General features: G+C 38.4%; 1 protein-coding gene across 2 annotated transcripts in view; it reads right to left on the minus strand.

Annotated features, from left to right (window-relative positions):
• ENKUR (enkurin, TRPC channel interacting protein) overlaps positions 1-23,599 on the minus strand; it is a 30,690-nt gene that overhangs the window by 1,875 nt on the left and 5,216 nt on the right. For both annotated transcript variants that reach the window (XM_078329615.1, XM_078329616.1), the window contains 4 exons: positions 17,886-18,031; positions 13,817-14,040; positions 5,822-5,968; positions 345-514 (listed from right to left, as the gene is read on the minus strand). In XM_078329615.1, coding sequence (XP_078185741.1) covers positions 345-514; positions 5,822-5,968; positions 13,817-14,040; positions 17,886-18,031 — 687 coding nt within the window. The remainder of the gene's footprint in view (positions 1-344; positions 515-5,821; positions 5,969-13,816; positions 14,041-17,885; positions 18,032-23,599) is intronic.

A 23,599-nucleotide genomic window follows, 5' to 3' on the forward strand; every position in this document is an offset into this window, starting at 1 on the left:
AAAAAAAAACAATTTGAAGTTCTGAGTGCTGACTTTATTTTCAGGGTCTAGAAATTAATGTGTATGTGAAACAAGTACATAATAATAATGAATTACATTAGGGAACTGGAAAGCATAGTCTCAAACTTGAATAGTTTATATGTGGAAAACACTAGTAAAAACAACATTTTTTCTTGTGTAAGTAAATAACTCAATTTTTCTTTGCACATTGCCTAAGCATTCTGATTAAGACTATTTTTATTCCCTTAGTAGTATTTTCCTTTATGAAAAATGTAGTTTTATTTTGATATTTTCCATTTTTTCTCCTACATTGAAATCTCTATACTTTAAAGATCCGTTCTTACTTATTGGCAATATAAATAATTTTGTGCTTTTCAATTACACCAATGTAGTGTTCCAGTTGCTTCATTTCTTCTTCCAGCCTCTGCTTGCGGATTTTCTTTGGTATGGAATCTATAAAGACTGAGAGGGACTGGAACTCTTTATGCACCTCTTCCCAGTTCTTTTTCAGCCCCTGCAAATGGGAGAGAAACTTGTAAATACCAAAGCAAATGGCAAAAGTAAAGGAAATTGGAAAAGTTAATCCGTAATGAACAATGTCAGTAAGTAAAGGAAACTGACAGTTACGTCTAAAATGGAACGTATTTATCAACTACTTGGCCACAGTAACCAAAAACACTGTACGAAGGCCAAATCCCATCCTTGACTGTGTGTTCAGTTCCCACTGGGAGTATTTGTTTGCCCTGTTTTTGTTGTTACTGTACTTGTTTTTAACCATCAAAAACGTACATGCAGAGTTATGAGGAGCGTGGAGCTAAGCTCATAGCAAATGCGTGGGCAAAAAACAACATAAAATGATACCCCTGAATCAAAAACATTTTTGAGCAGCAAATTGTTTTGTAAAATTTTCTTTTTTATCCTCATTCTTCAACAGAGAAATCACATCAAAAGACCTAATTCTGATGTGCATGGTCAGTGCCTTTTCAATATCTTAGAAAGAACCAATTGCTCTCCATATAGTCAAGGGATCCATATTTCCCATTGATGTATTATATAAATGATTGAAAGGTCATTAAATGTAACACACATGCTAATTCAATGATGTAGCTAACATTTTATATTCTCAGAAATCAACAAATTCAAAATTAGGGATCTCTTAGGAGCAATAAAGCTTATTTCTGTTTCTGCATAATTGTCATCTCTTTTCACAGTGCCCTATGGGCTCCACAGTCAAAATGGTCTTAAACTACTAATTAAATTAATTCAATAAAATTTTCTAAGTCAGCTTTTTAAATTATTCATTATGGGTACATAGATTATTTTATTTACACAAAAGCCAAACAGAAAGTGCAATTTAAGATACTGCCGTGACAGGTGAATTGCTTGAGCCCAGGAGTTTGAGACCAGCATGGGCAACACAGCAAAACTCTGTTTCTACAAAAAATTCAAAAAAATTATCCAGGTGAGGTAGCATGCCCCTGTAGTCCCAGTTACCTGAGAGGCTGAAGTGGGAGGATCACCTGAGCTCAGGCAGTTGAGGGCTACAGTGAGCCATGATTGCACCACTGCACTCCAGCCTGAGCAACAGAGTGAGACTCCATCTCATAAATAAAAAAATAGTCTTATGAAAGATTTCACTAGGCCAAAAGTGTTGCCTTGCACCTGTAATCCCAGCACTTTGGGAGGCTGAAACCAAAACCAAAACCAAAAACCCCAAAATTTAAAATACTGGACATACATTTAGTTGTAAAAGAGGATCAGAAGTGTCTCATATAATAATGCCTTCATTGTAAGCTCTCCTGGTACAAATTTAATATTGTAGAAACTTTCAGGGACAATAATATTTCAATAATTTTTTCCCATGCTTAGATAAAAGATGATGACAGGTCGGGGCACACTGTATAGAATAGGTTGGTTGGGGAAAAAGGCAACAAATTATGAGGCCTTCTTGAATAAGCTAAGAATCTGGGAAAGGGGAAGGATGGAAGAAGTATCCAGGTTAACTTTTAAAAAGAGGAGGCTACACAGTTCTTGATAATGTGTGCGATGTATTCCAAAAGGAAGCCCTCAAAAGAATTCTATTTCTCCAGTCTTTCATTATGAAATGTGAAATAGGTTCCCACAGTGCTCCACAGGGGTGTCTGCTGCAGAGAGGAAGTCTATGTATTTATACACTTGCGGATATCAAAGGTTTTTCATAGCTAGTTGGGTGATATTTCCATATTACTTGCAGTCACAGCAGCTACAGCTTTTCTCTGTATTTTCTTTTAAAGGATAGTTTGCTTTTATCTTCCAGTGTGTACAATAATGTTTGGATCAAAGTCAACAGCTGGGGACGGAAACCAAATGTAGCTGATAGTTCATATTATATTGAAATAGGCTACTTGCTGCCTTTAAGAGGTGTTTTTTTGGTTATTTCATCTAAAAAGATATTTCATGTGTTGCACCAATTGCTATTTTCCCTTATTTTTATTTCTTAACTTTCCTCTCTTCTATTTTAATGCTAGAATAATATTGTTCATTTTGGAAAAAAATCACAGGGAGAAGTGATCTTATAAGTGCTTTTAGTTCCATGCTCCTTTTGTACTCTTGCCCACCCCCAAACATTCCCCACCTTGTGGGGTGCTCCCAGCTCTTTCACCCTCTGGCCTGAGTTCAGCCACAGAAGGCCCTGGAGGGAGAAGTGTGCAGCTGGGGCATTTCTCCTTCTCTCCTAGGACACTGTCTGGACACTGGTTCTCACTGCCTTCATCTGTGACTGTGACCCTCAGCCCAGCTCCAGCTCTCAGTGGATTCTGCGAACACTGCTGCTTGTGCCTGCTGCCCTTCAAGCCTAGGTGGTGGTGAATTCCCATTGTCCTTACTCCTGGGGTGCCTCAGTGTTCCTTGTTGGTTCCCTTAACCTTACTGCACTTCTGTCAGTAGTTCCTTCATAAATTCTCTTCAGTGGCCACCACTCATGCCTGTAATCCCAGCACTTTGGGGCTGAGGGAGGAGGATTGCTTGAGGCCAGGAATTTGAGACCAGCCTGGGCAACATAGTGAAACTACCTCTCTAAAAATAAAAAATTGAAATAAAAAAATAGAAGATTCAAAAAAATCAGTCAGGCAAGGTGGTGTTCCAGCTAGCAGTGAGCCGTGATCATGCCACTGCATTCCAGCCTAGGCAACAGAGGAAAACTGTGTCAAATAAATACATAAAATAAACAAACATAAATTCTCTTCCAAGTGCCAGCTTAGTGTGCCTTTGATTTCCTACTAGAGTCCAGACCGATGCAGCCTCCCTTTGTTACCTCCTCTGCATGTATGTGTTCTGTAGTGGGGGAAACACCAGCCCAGCATTTGGTAAATGAGTTTTAGTCCCTATTGATGCACTTGATAGTTCTGTGACCAATGGCAAATGAAAGCCAACTCTAAGTTCACTGACACTGAGGACTGTGTTTATTTTTCTCTTTACAGTATCTCTCTGGCTGGAACACAGTAGATGTCATAAATAAATGAATATATAAAGGGGCCCACTTAATATATCTGTATTACGGGCTGGGCACAGTGGCTCACACTTGTAATCCCAGCACTTTGGGATGCCGAGGTGGGTGGATCACCTGAGGCCAGGAGTTCAAGTCCAGCCTGGGCAACATGGCAAAATCACATCTTTACTAAAAAATACAAAAAAATTAGGTGGACGTGGTGGTGTGCATGTGTAATTCCAGCTACTTGGGAGGCGGAGGCATGAGAATCACTTGAACTTGGGAGGTGGAGGTTGCGGTGACCCACGATCATGCCTCTGCACTCCAACCGCGGGTGACAGAGCAAGATTCCATCTCAAAAAAAAAAAGAACATATATATATATAATATACAAATAAAATTTATTTATATATATATGTGTTATATATAATTTATATATATAAAATATGTATAGAGAATTTTGCAATTTAATTGGTGAGAGGTACTATGGATCTGTGCACATATATAGATATGAATGTGTGTATGTGTGCAGCTCCTAAGTTTCACAAGGTTCCAAGGCACTAGTCACCACTGGAGGATTATAGTTCTTTAGCTGGCCTGAAAATGTAGACTGACAGCGTATAAATATATATTATTATTATTCATTCCATATATATATATAGTCCTCATTTAAAAATGAGAAGTTTGTAATCATTAGAGTATATGATTCTGTCCAGGTATAATGAGACTGTTATTTTATGAAGAATGAGCAGAATGTGGCTTACTGAGGGATATACAACCAGATTGTCATAGAACTACATGCGACTCTTGCCCAGGGAAGGAAGTGTGGCTCAGGGCTCATCAGGAGGCCAGCCAGTGGCTTCGTTACTATGGCAGCTCCGCTCTCTGGCTCATAAGGCATCCAGTGGAGGATTTGCTATTGTCACATCAAAGAGTAGCTCTGTAGTGACCATAATAGGAAGCTGAGGACTGCTTATCTCCTACATCCAAAAAGACACAGAAGGGAAGGACCTGTCACTTCTAATTTCTATATTATATTCCTATTTTTCAGCATCATTTAGGTGTAAAAACCTGGCTTTCACAAAGGCACGTACTTTCTGAAAATGGGAAAATCAAGACGAGAGAGACAGAATGGGCCACAGACCAGAACTCCCCCTGAAAATGACATGCCAATTCTCACTTCCATGTCTGCCAGCCTTCCTTCCTGCCTGTCTGCCTTCTCTTTTACAGCAGACCATTTCTGAACATCTGCGTTTTCACTGGGCACTGCGCTAGGCACAGGGGATGCTGCTGTCAGCAAAGAGACACCACCCTTGCCTTTCAGCCACTCCTACTGTCTGGGATGTGCTGTCACTGTACATTTTCAGGCCCAGCTAAAGATCTATAATCCTCCAGGGTGACTAGCGCCTTGGACCCTTATGAAACTTAGGAGCCGCACACATACACACATTCACATCTATACATGTACACAGATCCAAAGTACCTCTCACCAATTAAATTGCACAATTCTCCATAGCAGACTTTTAAAAAAATCTTATGCCTTTTAAAATATCCTCAGGGTTTGGCATTTAAGAAACGTTTATGATGATTCTGACATTGATAACATGTTAAAAATCTGTGATAGCATATGAATCCATTTTTCAGCAGAGATTAATAAGACACTAGAAATGGTTTTGTAGGATGCTTTCAAAATAAAAAAAACCAAAGAAGTATTATTTCTTTAAGAGATAGTATGACTATAAAAAGTACAAAGAGGTGCCAATAATAAAGCAGAAACCCTGCTCACGCCCCTTAATATTTTAAATGCTTCAGATAAAAGTCCTGCATTTAAAAATCCAATATAAATATATCTTTAAGTCTATTTAATTCAAAACAAGAAAAACATATGTGAAACCTCACACCTGTTTATTTAAAATTTTGGACATTTGGCTTATAGCAAAGAAAAAAAAAAGTTGGTTTAAGGAGAGTTTCAATTATTCTAGAGCTCCATCTAGTGAAAAATATCTAATTTATGAATATTATTTTTTTACAAACTCAGAGGCATAGAAATGAAAAGGCTTTATTTGCCTTATTCATGTGAGTTCACTGTAGAGGAAGGTAGGCTTTCTTACAACCCTAGCTCAGGAACAAAACAGTTCACCAAATTGGAAATAAAATATTATTTGATGAATCCCAATTTTACAACTTTTTGCTCTCTCCAAAGAGTCAGCTTTGCTGCATGTAGTTTTTCACTGTAACCAAAAGATATTGTTCTGATTTCAGAAAGTGCTGGCTTTAATCATCAAGGTGCTGGTACACCTTTCTTTCAGAGATATTACAAAGAGTTACAGAGGAATGTAAACTGCAGAACACACACCTGCAGAATCGCCTCCCTTTCGTCATCAGAGACCCTTTTCATAGCTGCTTTCTTAAGGTTTTCCTGAATATGATGATCATATTCTTCTTGGGCTTTCTTTATTTCCTCGTTTCGCTTACATATGTATTCAGGTGTGACACCATAATCCTAAAAAGATTTTGCAGAAAAAAGTAATCAATATATATTTTTTTTGAGACAGAGTCTCACTCTGTCACCCTGGCTAAAGTGTAGTGGTGCTATCTCAGCTCACCGCAGTCTCCACCTCCCGGGTTCAAGTGATTCTCCTGCCTCAGCCTCCAGAGTAGCTGGGATTATAGGCATCCCCCACCATGCCCAGCTAATTTTTGTATTTTTAGTAGAGACGGGGTTTCACCATGTTGGCAAGGATGGTCTCCATCTCTTGACCTCATGATCTGCCCGCGTCAGCCTCCTAAAGTGCTGGGATTACAGGCGTGAGCCACTGCGCCCAGCCAAGTAATCAGTATTCTGCATGCAATCTTATGTGTGTGTATGTATCCACCAATGATGGGAGAAAAAGAAATGGTACAGAAAGCCTTTGCTCAGAACCCTGTAAATTGACAGAATTCAATGATTTTTCCCCCACTGTTGAGAGCTAGTAGATTCCTGCCTTTTAAAATGGAGTTGTCATTGGCTGGGCATGGTGGCTAACACCTGTAATCTCAGCACTTTGGGAGGCTGAGTGGGGCGGATCACTTGAGGTCAGGAATTCAAACCAGCCTGGGCAACATGGTGAAACCCTGTCTTTACTAAAAATACAAAAAATAGCCAGTCGTGGTGGTGCGTGTCTGTAGTCCCAGCTCTTCAGGAGGCGGAGGCACAAAAATCTCCTGAATCCAGGAGGCAGAGGTTACAGTGAGCCAAGATGGAGCCACCGCACTCTAGCCTGGGTTTCAGAGTGAGACTCCATCTCTAAATAAATAAATAGGAGTTGTCGTTGCTCGTTTTTCCTTTTCTGAATGTTTCCCACACCTGTTTTTAGATGACACTTTACTCCTAAGAGTTGGCTTTTCTACCTTCCATGTTCTTTGTTTTTTACCTGAAATATCTTGAATAAGATACTCAGAGTTAGCATTTCTACCTTTTATAATCTTCAGTTTTTACCTGAAATATGTTGAATATTTTGAAGTCTATATTTTTGTGGTCTTGTTAAAGACAAGCTCTTCCAAAACATTATAAAAAGAAATGCTTAAAATATACCAAGAATATCAGCTTTAAGAGGAAATTGACTTGGGACTCTGAGGTTCCTTTTTCCAAAAAAAGACAGGTGTAGCTCCTGGGCTGCTTAAGTGCTATGGAAGGCAGGCAGGGAAGTGCTGGGTACAGAAGAGTGGGGTCCCTGGTGAGGGCTCCATCCCCAGTCTGTGCCCATGGACCTAGGTGAGGACAGGCATTTCTGTTTTCCCGCCTAAATGTTGCATTTCCCAAGACCACCCTGGCCTGTCACTCCCCCATCCTGGGCCTATAAAATCCCCCGAGACCCTACCAGGCAGGCACACAAGTGACTGGCCGTCGAGAGGAACACATCGGTGGAAGAACGCACAGTGGAGGCCGTTGACAGGAGCACACCGATGGGCATCGGCATGCCTGCGGGCCATCGACCTGTGGAACAACGTGGTTTGGCCGGGGTAGTCAGAGGAGAGCTGGGGCCACTGAGCCGCCTGGCTCCAGGGAAAAACCATCTCCTTCTGGCTCCCCCCATCTACTGAGAGCTACTTCCACTCAATAAAACCTTGCACTCGGCGGCTGAGGCAGGAGCATCGCTCGAACCCGGGAAGCAGCAGTTGCGGTGAGCAGAGATAGCGCCCTTGTTCTCCAGCCAGGTCAACAAGAACGAAATTCCGTCTCAAAGCAAAACAAAACAAAACAAAAACCAAACCAAACCAAAACCCTCGCGGCCATTCTCCAAGCCCACATGTGATTCTTTCAGCACACCAAGGCAAGAATCCTGGGATACAGAAAGCCCTCTGGAAGCCCTCTGTCCTTGTGATAAAGCGGGGCTCTAACTGAGCTAACACAAGCCGCCTGTGGACAGCTAAACTAAAAGAGCGCCCTGAAACAAGCGCCCCCTGGGGCTTCAGGAGCCGTAAACACTCACCCACAGACAATGCTGTGGAGCCGGAGCCCCACAGCCTGCCCGTCTGCTTGCTCCCCCTAGAGGTATGAGTGGCGGAGCACCAATAAGTGAGCCACGCCCCTATCGCACGCCCTGCGAGGGGAATAAGGACTGACAGTGAAGCAATCAGCTGTGTTTTCTTCAGTTTAGTAAATGCGTTTGATTCCACTGTCCAGAGAAACCGAACTACTATGTTATTCCTTCTTCAAAAAATATTTGAGAATGTACTTGGTGCTAGGTATACTAGTCAATAAGGCAAAGTTTCTGTCTTCATGGAATTTGCATTCTATGGTGACTGACTCAACAAAAATAAAAATAGAACATGAAATAATATGTATGTGTTCTGAAGTAAAAAAAAAAGGATAGTGAGAGCAAAGAAAATAGTCAGGGCTATTTTAGATAAACAAGGAGGTTGGGGGAAAACTCTCTGAAAAAGCAGCAGTTGGGAGGAGGTATGCTAGTCAGTAAAATATTGACAAATATTCTGTTCTCCTTCTGGACACTTGGTAGGAAACTCTTCCCCATGTTGTCCTCATAAAGTAAAATGAGGCCATATGACCTGACTTGCTCAATGTCAGTGGAGGTGACCTCGGTCACTTCTGGATAGAAGCCTGAAGAACGAGTGGATGACTTGCTGTGTCTTTTCCTGTCTGGTCTAGTGGCAAACAATGTTTAGCTTTTCTGGGTCCTGAGAGAAGGACAACAAGAAGCAGAGCCTCTAACAACCCTCAAAGGGCATGTGGCGAAAGCAAACAATAACACTATGTTGCTTTAAGTTACTGAAGTTTGGGGGTTGTCATCACAGCGTAACTTAACCCATCCTGACTGAACAAGGGATAGAAATCCTAGATATAAATGTGTTCTGGAAGCTGCAGAGGACAATACAAATAAACTGACCAGTATTCTGGTCAGTTGGTGCAGTGAGGCAGGGCAACCCACTTCGGGAAACACCTCATTACAGCTTAGTACAATAATGGAGCCTCATCATGATGATTCTGCAGGATCACAAAAAGATTAAATTATATTTGGCATACTCTGTTTAAGAAAGAGAATGACTGGGCACAGGGGCTCATGCCTGTAACCCCAGTACTTTGAGACACCTAGGCAGGAGAATTTCTTGAGCCCAAAAGTTCAAGACCGGCCTGGGCAACATAGTGAGACTCCCATCTTTAAAAAAAATTAATTAATTTATTTTTTCACAAGGACTGACAGTGATTAATTTTTTTAAAAAAGGAATGGCATGATACAGTTCCTTAAAAAAATCACAAATGAGCCAAAGCTTTATTGATTTGAAATATTCCTATGGGCTGAATCACCAAAGGCTAATGCATACTGTTAATAAAATTGCATATATTATAATATATTCACTCCTTGTTCTTTTACTATGTGTCACATTTTGTGTCAAGTGGTCAATATACTTTATATTATTTAATTCTCTCTACAATCCTGTGATAAATGCAATGAACGGTTGGAAATCACAGTCACTAAGTGGCAGAGTTAGAATCTGAAATGGTGTCTTTACTACTATTGCTGAATACTTCATGTGATCATCTATCCTTGTTTGTTTCCAGAAATTGTTTCTCATGGTATGAATGGTATAAAATTCACTTGGAACTAAAACATGAGTTTACTCATTTTATAAAAATATGACATTGCCTTTAAAAGAATTTATTTACTATCTCACCTATCAATAATTCATCTTTTTTTAAATTTTGAGATAGAGTCCGCTCTGTCACCCAGGCTGGAATGCAGTGTTATGATCTTGGCTCACTGCAACCTCTGCATCCCGGGTTCTAGCAATTCTCCTGCCTCAGCCTCCTCAGTAGCTGGGACTATAGGCGCACACCACCATGTCTGGCTAATTTTTTTTTATTTTTATTTTTAGTGGAGATGGGGTTTCATCATGTTAGCCAGGATGGTCTTGATCTGACCTTTGATCTGCCTGCATAGGCCTCTCAAAGTGCTGGAATTACAGACATGAGCCACTGTGCCTGGCCAGATAATAGATCTTTAAAACTTAACTCTGATAAGAGAAAAGTAAATTGAATAAATCTTTAATGAGCACTGATTGCTTAGTCAGCAACACCAAAAGGACGTTAGGTGCACAGTTGTTTCATGGCTTGGTAAACAAACATAGGTAGATCTGGTATTTTTCTGTTTCCATGATAGGTGCTCCAAATTTCCTGTTCAAATTGCCTGTTCCATGCTCATGGTAGAAAATGCATTAAAGTGGACAGCTTAGAGAGCAGCCAGAAGGAGAGGCACAGCGTGTGACAGCTGGTGGCATGACCATCAAATACTTTACATATGATCGTGGAGAAATAATGGATTAGAAATGGCTTTAAAGGCCAGGAGAGTGAGTTTTCTACTTTTCCCCATCCTATGGGACAAGGACTATAAAACAGTTTCCAGAGGCCACAGAAGGAGGAAGTACCTGGAGAAGCCTGAAGTAACTTTATTGGCTTATCCTGCCAACTCGTAGATTCCTGAGAAGACAGTGTCCTCTGAAAACAGCTTGGAGATTCCGGTTTTGATTTTCACCTGGCATTGGATTTATCATGGTAGATCATTGGGCTCTTCGATTCAAGACCCCTGTACATCACTATTGCAATTTCTTTTTTCTTCTTTTTTTTTCTTTTCTCCTCTCTTCTCTCATTTTTCCTTTCCTTTTTCCCTCTCTTCCTTCATTTCTTCTTGTTGCAACTTATTATTCTTTAGAATTTGCACTTTTTTTTTTTTTGACACAGGATCTTGCTCTGTCACCCAGGCTGGAGTACAGGGATGCAAACTTGGCTCACTGCAAACCTGGCCTCCCAAGATCAAGTGAGTCTTGTGCCTTAGCCACTGAGTAGCTAGGATTACAGGCACATGCCACCATGCCTGGCTAATTTTTGTATTATTAGTAGAGATGGGGGTGTCACCATGTTGACCAGGCTGGACCTGAACTCCTGATCTCAAGCAATCTGCCCTGTCCTCCAAAGTGCTGGGTTTACAGGTGTGAGCCACTGTGCCCAGACTGCATTCATATTTTGTGCATTTCAAGCACTTTTAAGCTTTATAAGTATGTAAAATTCCTATACACCAATAATATACTTAAAGAGAGCCAACTCAAGAATGAACTGCCATTCACAATTGCTACAAAGACAATAAAATACCTAGGAATACAACTAACAAAGAATGTAAGGACCTCTTCAAGGAGAACAACAAACCACTGTTCAAGGAAATCAGAGAGGACACAGATGGGAAAACATTCCATGCTCATGGTTAGGAAGAATCAATATTGTGAAAATGGCCATACTGCCCAAAATAATTTAAAGATTCAATGCTATCCCCATCAAGCTACCTATGACCCTCTTCACAGAACTGGAAGAAACCACCTTAACTTCATATGGAACCAAAAGAGAGCCCACATAGCCAAGTCAATTCTAAGCAAAAAGAACAAAGCTGGAGGCATCACACTACCAGACTTCAAACTATACTACAATGCTAAAGTAATCAAAACAGCATGGTAACCAAAACAGAGATATAGATCAATGGAACAGAACAGAGGCCTCAGAGGCAATGCCAAACATCTACAACCATCTGATCTTTGACAAACATGACAAAAACAAGTAACAGAGAAAGGATTCCCTGTTTAATAAATGGGGTTGGGAAAACTGGCTAGCTATGTGCCGAAAGCAGAAACTGGACCCCTTCCTGACACCCTACACTAAAATTAACTCCAGATGGATTAAAGACTCAAACATAAGGCCTAAAACCATAAAAACCCTAGAAAAAAACCTAGGCAAAACCATTCAGGACATAGGCATAGGCAAGGACTTCACGACTAAAACACCAAAAGCATTGGCAACAAAAGCCAAAATTGACAAATGGGATCTAATTAAACTCCAGAGCTTCTACACAGTAAGAGAAACAAACATTAGAGTGAACCAGCAACCAACAGAATGGGAAAAAATTTTTGCAAGCTACCCATCTGACAAAGGGCTAATATCCAGTATCTACAAAGAACTAAAACAGATTTACAAGAAAAAAACAAACCCATTCAAAAGTGGGCGAAGGATATGAACAGACACTTTTCAAAAGAAGACATACATGAGGCCAACAAGCATATGAAAAAATACTCATCATCATTGGTCATTAGAGAAATGCAAATCAAAACCACATTGAGATACCATCTCACACCAGTTAGAATGGCGATCATTAAAAAATCTGGAGACAGCAGATGCTGGAGAGGATGTGGAGAAAGAGGAACACTTTTACACTGCTGGTGGGAGTGCAAATTAGTTCAACCATTGTGGAAGACAGTGTGGCAATTCCTCAAGGACCCAGAAATAGAAATTCCATTTGACCCAGCAATCTCATTACTGGGTATATATCCAAAGGATTATAAATCATTATATTATAAAGACACATGCACACATATGTTCATTGTGGCACTGTTTACAATAGCAAAAACGTGGAACCAACTCAAATGCCCACTGATCATAGACTGGACAAGGAAAATGTGGCACATATACACCATGGACTACTATGCAGTCATAAAAAACAATGAGTTCATGTCCTTTGTAAGGACATGGATGAATTTGAAAACCATCATTCCCAGCAAACTGACACAAGAACAGAAAATCAAACACCACATGTTCTCAATCATATGTGGGTGTTGAATAATGAGAACACGTGGACACAGAGAAATGAGCATCACACACTAGGGTCTGTTGGGAGGGCTGGGGAGGGACAGTGAGGGGTAGGGAGTTGGGGAAGGATAACATGGGGAGAAATGCCAGATACAGTTGACAGGAATGGAGGAAGCAAACGACATTGCCATGTATGTATCTATGCAACAATCCTGCATGTTCTGCACATGTACACCAGAACCTAAAGTGCATTAAAAAATATATTTTTTAAAAAGATTTTTTGTAAGCTTTTTTATTTTAAAGATCTATATTTGGCTGGGTGCAGTGGCTTACATCTGCAGTCCCAGCACTTTGGGAGGCTGAGGTGGGCAGATCACTTGAAGTCAACAGTTGAGACCAGCCTAGCTAACATGGTGAAACCCCCTCTTTACTAAAAATACAAAAATTAACCAGTCTTGGTGTACATGCCTGTAATCCCAACTACTTGGGAGGGTGAGACAGGAGAATCACTTGAACCAGAAGCTGGAGGTTTCAGTGAACCAAGATTGCACCACTGTATTCCAGCCTTGGCAACAGCATGAGAATACATCTAAAAAAAAAATCTAGATTTCAACTATAAGGTTTACCAGTGAAATTAGATGCCTATCTGACAAACACCCTTTCAGATACAAATGAAGGACCCAAAAGCACTAGATTATGGTACAGTACTTTCAAGGCTTTACCCAATACCAAAACCAAATAAACATATTCATGTGAAAATAGGAATGTGAATTATTTCTACTATATTGATGAGATGGATGGATCTAAAGCTGCATTCATTTTTCTTATTCAGCTGCCAAGTTACCGCAATTAATGACTAAATCTTAAGATAATCTGATGGCTTATTCCTTCTAGATTTACAGTAATGATTCCTTTTAGTGCCATTTCTACCTAACCGAAAATATCTTTCAGAGAATGTTTATTAAAATTGTTAAATATATTAATAATTGAAATTAAGGAAAACAACAATAACTTTCATCAACTGAACTATATGAAATTGTTTACTACAAGTTCTTTGTAACTTCAGCACATTCTATTTGGACCAAACACAGATTGCAGAAGAATGAGAATCAGCAATATAGACAATGTGTCCAATGAGAGCAATAATGATAATATAGGCGACCATTATGAACACCATATTTAAATTATTTGAATCTTGGCCCTCTCATTAATATACGACAAGGCTACCTTTTTATTGATGTACTTTGGAACCAGTCCTGAAGGCTCAAGATCATGCTTGTCTCCAGTTCTTTTATCAACATAAATTGGTTTAGGCTTTTTAGCCACTCCCATAATGACATTGGCTGCATTTGTATTTATAAAATTTTTTTCACTCTGTATTCCCATGACAGGATGATCAGTCCTCAATGGCACAGCAGGCTTTTTGGGCACGTTCCGATCAAACTTTTTTACTGTTAAATAAAACATTTCTTTGTTAATATTAAACCACAAACACTGTTACTAAGTGCTATTTATAACACCCAGATATTTTGCCACTTGCATATTGAACTTTTAGTCTTAATATAAGTATTTAAGATAGAAGTTTATACTTATCCCCAAACTCATTGACTTCTAGACATTAAATACACACTGCTTCTTACCCGTCAATCATGACTCAATAAAACGAGTTTTAGAAAAGGAAAAAAGTCAGTAATTAAAATGGAAATAAATTAAGGGCAACAAAATCAATTAATATGTTGAGGAGTCCGGGCACAGTGGCTCATGCCTGTAATCCCAGCACTTTGGGAGGTCGAGACGGGTAGATCACTTGAGCTCCAGAGTTCAAGATCAGTCTTGGCAACATAGTGAAACCTCATCTCTGCAAATAATGCAGAGTTAGCCGAGCATGACAGTGTGCACCTGTAGTCCCAGCTACTCAGGAGGCTGAGAGGGAGGATTGTTTCAGCCTGGGAGGCGGAGGTTGCAGTGAACTGAGATCATGCCACTGTACTGCAGCCTAGGTGATAGAGTGAGACTCTGTCTAAAAAATGATTTTCTATATATATATATGGATAAGAACCCCAAATTATATGCTAGCTAATACATTTTTATTGGTCATTGTGAAAACATTTTCTTATAAAGATTTCAACAACAAATGTTTGGCTTTCCCATTTAAGGTAAATTTAAACAAGAAACATTAAAACTCTTTTTCTGAGTACTATCAATGTTGCCAATAATTGCTTCTTCAGTGAAAAATTACTGTAAAGTAAATAAATCAAATTTTATGCGTCAAAAATCCAAGAAGGTATGGATTTTTTCACCAAAATTATTATAATAAGGTATAAAAATAATGCAATAGCTGTGTATTCAACATGCAGCTTAACAAATAATAAAATGACCAGTACAATTGAAGTTTCTTATTCATTCCTCCCTGACTGCATTCTAAAGTAACTGTTATTCAAAATTTATCTTATTTATTTCTCTAAACCACATTCGCTTCATTAGTAGTAGATGAAATTGGCTGTTTTTACACAGCCTCTTCAGCTTGATCATTCCCATTGATTTATTTTGATACAGCCAAATGGTTTGTCACAATGCAAAAATGTGAGATTATTTATTTATTTTTATTCTTTTTTTTCATTGAGCACAACATCAAGTGGTCACTGAAATAATTTATTTTTAAGAACTGAAAGCAACACTATCTTGACAAGGCCTTATTCCAATTTTAATCCCATCATAATTACTAAGGACTGACTTTATTCGTTTCTGCATCATTTGACCTTTTTATGAGTTGATATAACGTTCATTATCAGCAAAGCCAATGCTTACTGTTAAAAATCTATGAACTGGATTAGCATCTTGTCAGGGGCTGAGTTATGTCCTCCTAGAATTCATACGTTGAAGCCCTAACCCCCAGTATCTCAAAATGTAACTGTATTTGTAGAGAGGGTCTTAAAAGAGGTAATTAGGTTAAAATCAGGTCATTCAAGAAGGCACTAATCTAATATCGCTGGTGTCCTTAGAAGAGGAAATTTCAATATAGACATACATATAGGGAAGGACATGTAAAGACACAGGGAAAAGATAACCATCTACAAGCCAATGAAAGATGCTTTAGAAGAAACCAGCCCTGCTGGGTTGAAACCAACTCCTGCTGGGTGTGGTGTTGCATGCCTGTAGTCCCAGCTAATTGGGAGGCTGAGGCAGGAGGATTGCTTGAAACCAGGAGTGGGAGGCTGCAGTGTGCTTTGATCATGCCTGTGAATAGCCACCCCACATTCCAGACTGTGCAACCCCATCTCCAAAAATAAAAGCAGACAAAAATACCCCCCAAGAAGAAAAGCAAAAATCAACTCATCTTGCTGACACCTTGATGTCGGATTTCTAGTTCTCCAGAACTGTCCTCCAGAACTCTCATTGGACTGTTTTTAAAGCTCTTGCAACAGTATGTATTTCTTTTTTTGAGACAGGGTCTTGCTCTGTCACCCAGGCTGGAGTGCAGTCATGCAGTCATAGCTCACTGTAGCCTCAACTTCCCAGGCTTAAGCAATCCTTCCACATCAGCCTCCCATAGAGATAAGACCACAGATGTGCATCAGCATGCCTAGCTAATTTCTAAAAAATTTTTATAGAGACAGGATTTCACTTTGTTACTCAGGCTGGTCTCATACTCCTGGGCTGAAGCAATCCTTCTGTTTTGGCCTCCCAAAATGCTGGGATTGCAGGCATGAGCCACTGTGCCCAGCCCTAGCACCCTGAATCAATGAATTACTCTAAAGGCCAATGAAATTTTGGGTTTGCTTTACAATGTTTATAAAATGAGAGATAGGTGTCTATCTATATCTATATCTATATCTAGTTGTGTTATATCATATGCTTAACCCTAGAGAGGCTATATGAGGACCCAAGGGATATCATTGGTCCTAAGGTATTGAAAGCATCAAATTCCATTTTAAGATTTTTCCCGTATTTTCCAATGGTATTGTTGGTCATAGAATTATGGGTCACGAAAGGCCAAGACTAGAGGAAGATACAAAAGAGACTTCTGTGGCATGAATTAAGCATGAATAGTGTAGTCTCATACTTGGTTCTTCCATATTGCCTGATGGTGCCTTTACCCTTTGTCATGGAATATGGGTTGAGAGAGGATTTGGGCCATTAAATACTGCCATAAGGAGAAGTAGTTTCACTTTTGTTAAAATGTACATCCATAGCTGGGCTTGAGATGTTGCATTATTTCCTTGATGCCAGCAGACATAAAAAGCCAAAATTTTGAAGAGACAGACTCACTTCTTCTCTCTCTCTTTTTTTTTTTTTGAGATGGGGTCTCGCTCTGTTTTCCAGGCTGGAAGGCAGTGGCTTGATCATAGCTCACTGCAATCTCAAACTCTTGGGCTCAAGCGATCCTTCCACATAGGCCTCCGAAGTAGCGGAGACTACCGGTGCATGCCACCACATCTAGCTAATTTTTTTTTTTTTACAAACAGGATCTTGCTTTGTTGCCCAGGCACTCTCTTTTCTTTCTTGCCCTAAGACATCTGGGAAGACATACCTGGGCTGTGAGGCTATTGCTTCCATGCCTACATGTCACAGATCACTTTTCATCTACTCTCCCTATCCCTGATAGCTTTCTTTCCTAAAATCAATAGACTCCATAACTGGGATCAACTACATAATTTTTGAGGCCCAGTAAAAAATAAAAACACAAGGCTACTTTATCAAAATTTAAAAATTTCAGTACAGCAAGGGCACAGTATTAAAATAGGCATGGGGCCCTAAGCTGGTTCTACCACTTATTCATGAAGCCTCTTCCATTACATCTAACTCACTCACAGTCCATCCAGTTGGTCTCAGAGGTCTGGGAGAGTAAAAGCCCATATTCAAAAGCGAGCCTAGTAGTTGCTTCAACAACTGGTAGTAATAGTTGTAATTTTCATCTCTTGGAGAAAAGGCCAGACAGGGTTTAGATGCTGGGCAATCTTCCTATTCATCAGACACTGTCTCTGGGGTCTAGACTCTTCCTGTAACTGTTGTTTATAACTGAAGCCCCACAGCTAGGCACTAAGATGGTGAGGTATGTGGGCTTCATTGGATAGTCCAAACCCAATCAAAAGTCTATTTGGGGGCAACTTATCACTCTGCATTTTCTTTTTCTACTCCATTCTCTAATTCCACTTTTTCCTAGTCAAATTATGTTTAATATGAGGTAAAGTTGCTATCACCTGTGCACATTTAATATTCATCCACAATAAAATAATTTTAGTTAAATCACATGCTAACACTTTTAATATGAAAAAGAAAGCCTGATAAAACCTACTGGGTGGTAAGGTTTTTTCCTTTGAATGTTTCTTTAGGAAATCCTTTGGAGAAGGTACTTCAACTTTTGCTGGTCCCATTGTTTTCATTGCAGTTTTAGTTTTTTGTATGTCGTCTTTTACAGTTGCCTTAAAAATTGATATGTACCTAAAATTAAGTTTTAAAGGTTTTAGCAATTATATTTCTAGTAAAAATTACTTAAAGTTTAGATTTTATATTTTTAATTTAAGTCTATATTCATATGGAGAAGCATAATCATACAACATACTTACCTTACTCCTGTCCATCAGAAATAGACAAACTAGACGAAAGCTCTGCCCTAAGAAAGAGGTGCTAGGGCCGAAGTGTTGATAGCATTTCCTTATTATCCTTTGAACATCTGTAGTATCAATAGTGATATCACCCCTCTCATTCTTGATGTTAGTAATTTGCATTCTCCGCCCTTCTCTCTCCCTCTCTCTGCTATCAGTCTGGCTAGGGATCTATTAATGTTATTGATCTTTTTATAGAAACAGAATTTCTTTGATTTTCTCCAATGTTCATGTTTTCCATTTCAATGACATCTGCACTTAACTTTATTATTTCTTCTCCTTACTTTGGGTTTAATTGGCTTTTCTTTTTTTTACTTTCTTCAGGTACAAGTTTAGGTTTATTATTTTAAACTTTAATACTTTTCTAATATAAAACTTTAGGTTTCTATAACCATTTTAGCTATATTCTCAAATTGTAATATGCTACGATTCATTTCCATTCAGCCCAAAATATCTTTTAAATTATCTTTTGATATCGTCTTTGATTTAGAAGTTTGTGTACACGTTTAGTTTTCACAGATTTGGGATTTTCCAGATATCTAACTGATTTCAGATATATTTTCATTGTGGTTAGAGAATATACTTTGTATGATTTCAATCCTTTTAAATTTTCTGACAGTTGCTTTATGTCACAAAGTATGTTCTATTTTAGTAAATGTTCCACATACACTTGAAAGTATACTGTGCTACTGTTGGCTGGAGTGTTCTATAAATGACAATTAGGTTAAACTGATTGAAAGTACCTTCAAATGTTCTATATCCTTGCTGATTTTGTCTTTTCTATTAATTATTCAAAAAAAAGATGTTAAGATCTCTGACTGTAATTTTGGATTTGGCTATTTCGTCTTTCAATTAAAAGAGTTTTTGCTTTATATATTTTGAAGCTGTTTGTAGGTACCTAGCATTTAGGATTGTTATATCTTCTTAAACTGATAACTTCATCATTATAAAATAATACCATTCTTTTTAAAATTCTGTACTCTAGAATCCACTCTGTCTGATATTATTGTAGCTATTCAAGCATCCCTTTGATTTGTAATAGTATATATTTTTCCATTCTTGGACTTTCTACTTGTCTGAGTTTTCCTATAGACTGCATAGAAATTTTAGCCAGCCAACAATCACTTTTGTTTGGTATGTATATATAGCATTCACTTTTAATGTGCTTTTAAAAATTTGTTTCTGCTTAAATTTTCCAGCTTGCTGTTTTCTACATATCCCCTTGCTCATTCTTTCTATCTTGCTTTTTTTTTTCAATGGAAACCATAGCTTTACAGTGTACAGGTTTAACTTATCACAGCCTGCTTTCAAGTAATATACCATTTTACATATGGTATGAGAACCTTTCAAAAGAATACTTGTGTCCACCCCCACCCTTGTTCTAATGTTGTAATATATTTTACTTTTCTATGTGGTATAAAATCCATACATGATTGTGATTATTTTCCCTTTAAATAATTATATTTTAAATATATTTGAAAAAATCTTTAATATTTACCCATATATTTCCCATTTCCAGTGTCCTTTATTCTGCTATATAAATCCAAATTTTGAACTGATACTGTTCCTTCTCCATAAAGGATTGTTCTAAACTTCTGGCTTTCTTTGTGTCTAATGAGAAATTTGCTGTCCTTTCTTCTTCTTCTATGTATTTTTTCTTTTTCTTTCCTCTGTCTGTTTTAAACTTTTTTTTCTTTATTGATAGTTTAAAGAAATTTGATGATAATGTATCTTGGTATGGTTTTTCTCTACTTGGGGCTATGATTCTTGGATTTTTAGATTCTGAGAGTTCATCAAATTTGACAAATTTTTTACCTTTATTCCAATATTTCTTCTGTTTCCTCATCTGTTTTCTCCTCTTCTGTGATTCTTTGACTACTTGATATTGTTCAAGCATTATTGATTCTCTGCTTTCCCTTTCAGTCTATTTTTCTCTGTATTTCATTTTGCATTGTTCTATCACTGTGTCTTCAAATGCACCTAAATTTTCTTTTTCAGTGTCTCAGCTGCTGTTAATCGAATCTATTACACATAGTTACATTTTGTACATGGTAATCTTTATGGCTAGAAGTTAGATTTGGATCTCTCATTTTTTCCACATCTTGGTTCATGCTTTCTTCTACCTTTTGAATACACGATGAATATTTAAAATGACTGTTTTAAGGTTTTGTCTACTGATTCTCTAATCTGTGTCATTTCTATGTCTGTCTTTAATATGTTTTCTCTTAGTTATGCATTACATTTTCCCTGCTTCTTTTCATGCCTGGTAATTTTTGATTGGATGCCAAAAATTGTGAACTTTACATTGTTTGTTGCTGAATGTTTCTCTTGTTTTTCTCTTTCTGGTGTTCTTTAGATTTTTTTTCCTTAGCCTTATTCTTGGATTCAGTTATGATAATTGGAAACAGTGTGATCATTTTAAGGCTTAAGTGTTAGGGTAACTTCACAAATACTTTTTGTCTATTTTTTTTTTTTTTTTTGAGACGGAGTTTCGCTCTTGTTACCCAGGCTGGAGTGCAATGGCGTGATCTCGACTCACCACAACCTCCGCCTCCTGGGTTCAGGCAATTCTCCTGCCTCAGCCTCCCCAGTAGCTGGGATTACAGGCACGCACCACCATGCCCAGCTAATTTTTTGTATTTTTAGTAGAGACAGGGTTTCATCATGTTGACCAGGATGGTCTCAATCTCTTGACCTCGTGATCCACCCGCCTCGTCTATTTCTAATTTGGCCCCACTACTTAGAATATACTTCTTAGAATACACTACTCAATGCCCTGTGTATTACGAGGTGTCTCTACCTGGGCTGGTGGAAACATGAACTTTACCTGGCACTACTGCTTTCTGCTGATTACTTCCTTGGCCTTGGTTGTTTTGTTACATATGTATGCTATTAACTGAAGACTTCAAGGAAATCCTTGTTCATATTTCCACAATCCTCTCTCTATGCAGCTCTCCTCTCTGGTACTCTGTGCTGTGAATTCTAGCAGCTATGGCCTTTGCAAACCCTATGTTCTGTTTCCTTGACTCAGAGAGACTCCTAGGTTTTGTTTAAATTTTTCCTTCAGGATTTTGGCCTGGAAATTCTCTCCAGAGAGCATGCTGGGGCAGTTATAGGGCTTGCCTCATTTCTTTCTCTTCTCTTATAGATGACTGCTTTAGGTTGTCTGTTGTTCAGTGTCTGATAACTACTGTTTCATATATTTTTTCTGGTTTTCTAGTTATTTGAGAAGATAAATCCCATCTTTGGGTGAAAGCAGAAGTTCAGCTAGACACTTGTAACAACTTGTATTATCTTCTTCCTTATATGGATACATTTGTTTGGAGAAACATTGTTTTTTTCCTTTTAGGAGCCTTGACTCAATCTTGAACTCAAAGGCTGTAAATCAATTATAGTCCAAACTGAATGAGCTCATTAGATACTTTCAATAAATAACGTTCAAGCCAAATATGTGCTTAAAATTCCCATAGAAGCTGGAGTTGGCAGATATAGTGTCATGATTAATAATTGGATAATTTAATTTGGAGTAAAACAAGGTGTCTCTACTCCACCTCTTTTAAATGTGTAAACTCATGATTCAAATATACTTTTGTGTAAGCATATGAACTGAAAGCCTGCCTATCTATTATAGAAAATAAGATACTCTATTTTACATATATGATATTTTCCAAATTACAAAAATAACATTAAATATATAAATAAAAGTCTAGGTCCCCTCCATCTTCCTAATAAATTTTCCAGAATAAATTCAACTTCTTTCTCTTTTTTCTTTCTTTTTCTTCCTTCTTCTTCCTTCTTTTCTTCCTTCCTTCCCTCCCTGCCTCTTTCTTTCCCCCGCCTCCTTCTCTCTTCTTTCTTGTTCTCTTTCTCCCTCCTTCTCCCCTTCCTTCCATCCTTTCTTTCTTTTCTTCCTTCCTTCCTTTTTTTTCTTTCCTTCCTTCTTTCTTTTCTTTTTTCCTTTCCTTTTCTTTTCTTTTTCTTCTCTGTTGCTCGGGTCGGAGTACAGTGGGATGATCTCGGCTCACTGTAACCTCTGCCTCCTAGGTTCAAGTGATTCTTGGGCCTCTGCCTCCTGACTAGCTAGAATTACGGGCACATGCCACCATGCCTAGCTAATTTTTGTTACTTTTCGTACAGACAGGGTTTCACCATGTTGACCAGTCTGGTCTGGAACTCCTGGCCTCAAGTGATACACCTGCCTTGGCCTCCCAAAGTGCTGGGATAACAAATGTGTGCCACTGCACCCAGCCTGTGTTTCCATTTCTGTATGAATTGCAACTATATTTTTAAAACTTAATATAGTGTGATATATTAATACATATAAAGCTCACTTTATTAAATAGCTGCATTTTATTCAATTTTCTGAACTGTTGTTTTATTACAAAGATCTAGTGATGACTTTATTAGATAATGGGCTCTATTTTCTTTTATTTCAGGGGTACACGTGCAGCTTTGTTATATAGGTAAACGTGTTATGGGAGTTTGGTTTGTTGTACAGATTATTTCATCACCAGGTATTAAGCCTAATACTCATTACTTGTTTTTCCTGATCCTGTCCCTCCTCCAACCCCCACCCTCTGATAGGCCCCAGTGTGTGTTGTTCCTATCCATGTGTTATCATCATTTAGCTCCCACTTTACGTGAGAACTGGCAGTGTTTGGTTTCATCTTCCTGTGTTAGTTTGCTAAGGATAATGGCCTCCAGCCCCATCCCACATACTTGCAAAGGACATTATCTTGTTCTTTTTTTATGGCTGCATACTATCCTATGGTGTGTGTGTAACCACCTTTCCCTTATCTAGTCTATCACTGATGGGCATTTAAGTTAATTCCATGTCTTTGTGAATAGAACTGCAATGAACCTATGCATGCATTTGTCTTTATAATAGAATGATTTATATTCCTTTGGGTATATATCCAGTTATGGGATTGCTGGGTTTAATGTTATTCCCATCTTTAGGTCTTTGAGGAATCACCATACTGTCTTCCACAATGGTTGAACTAATTTACATTCCATCAGCAGTGAGTGTTTATTTTTCTCTACAATGTGACCAGTATCTTTTACTGATGGCCATTCTGACTGGTGTGGGATGGTATCTCATTGTAGTTTTGACTTGCATTTCTCTAATGATCAGTGATGTTCAGCTTTTATTCATATGATTGTTGGTTGCACGGATGTCTTTAGAGAAGTGTCTGTTCATGTCCTTTTCCCACTTTTTAATGGTGTTGTTTTGTTCTTGTAAATTTAAGTTTCTTATAGATGCTGAATACTGGACCTTTGTTGGATGTGTAGTTTGCAAAAATTTTCTCCCATTCTGTAGGTTGTTTACTCAGTTGATGGTTTCTTTTGCTGCATAGAAGCTCTTTAGTTTAATTAGATCCCATATATCAATTTTTTCTTTTGT

The sequence above is a fragment of the Callithrix jacchus genome, chromosome 7, assembly GCF_049354715.1.
Source record: "Callithrix jacchus isolate 240 chromosome 7, calJac240_pri, whole genome shotgun sequence".
Classification (NCBI taxonomy): domain Eukaryota; kingdom Metazoa; phylum Chordata; class Mammalia; order Primates; family Cebidae; genus Callithrix; species Callithrix jacchus.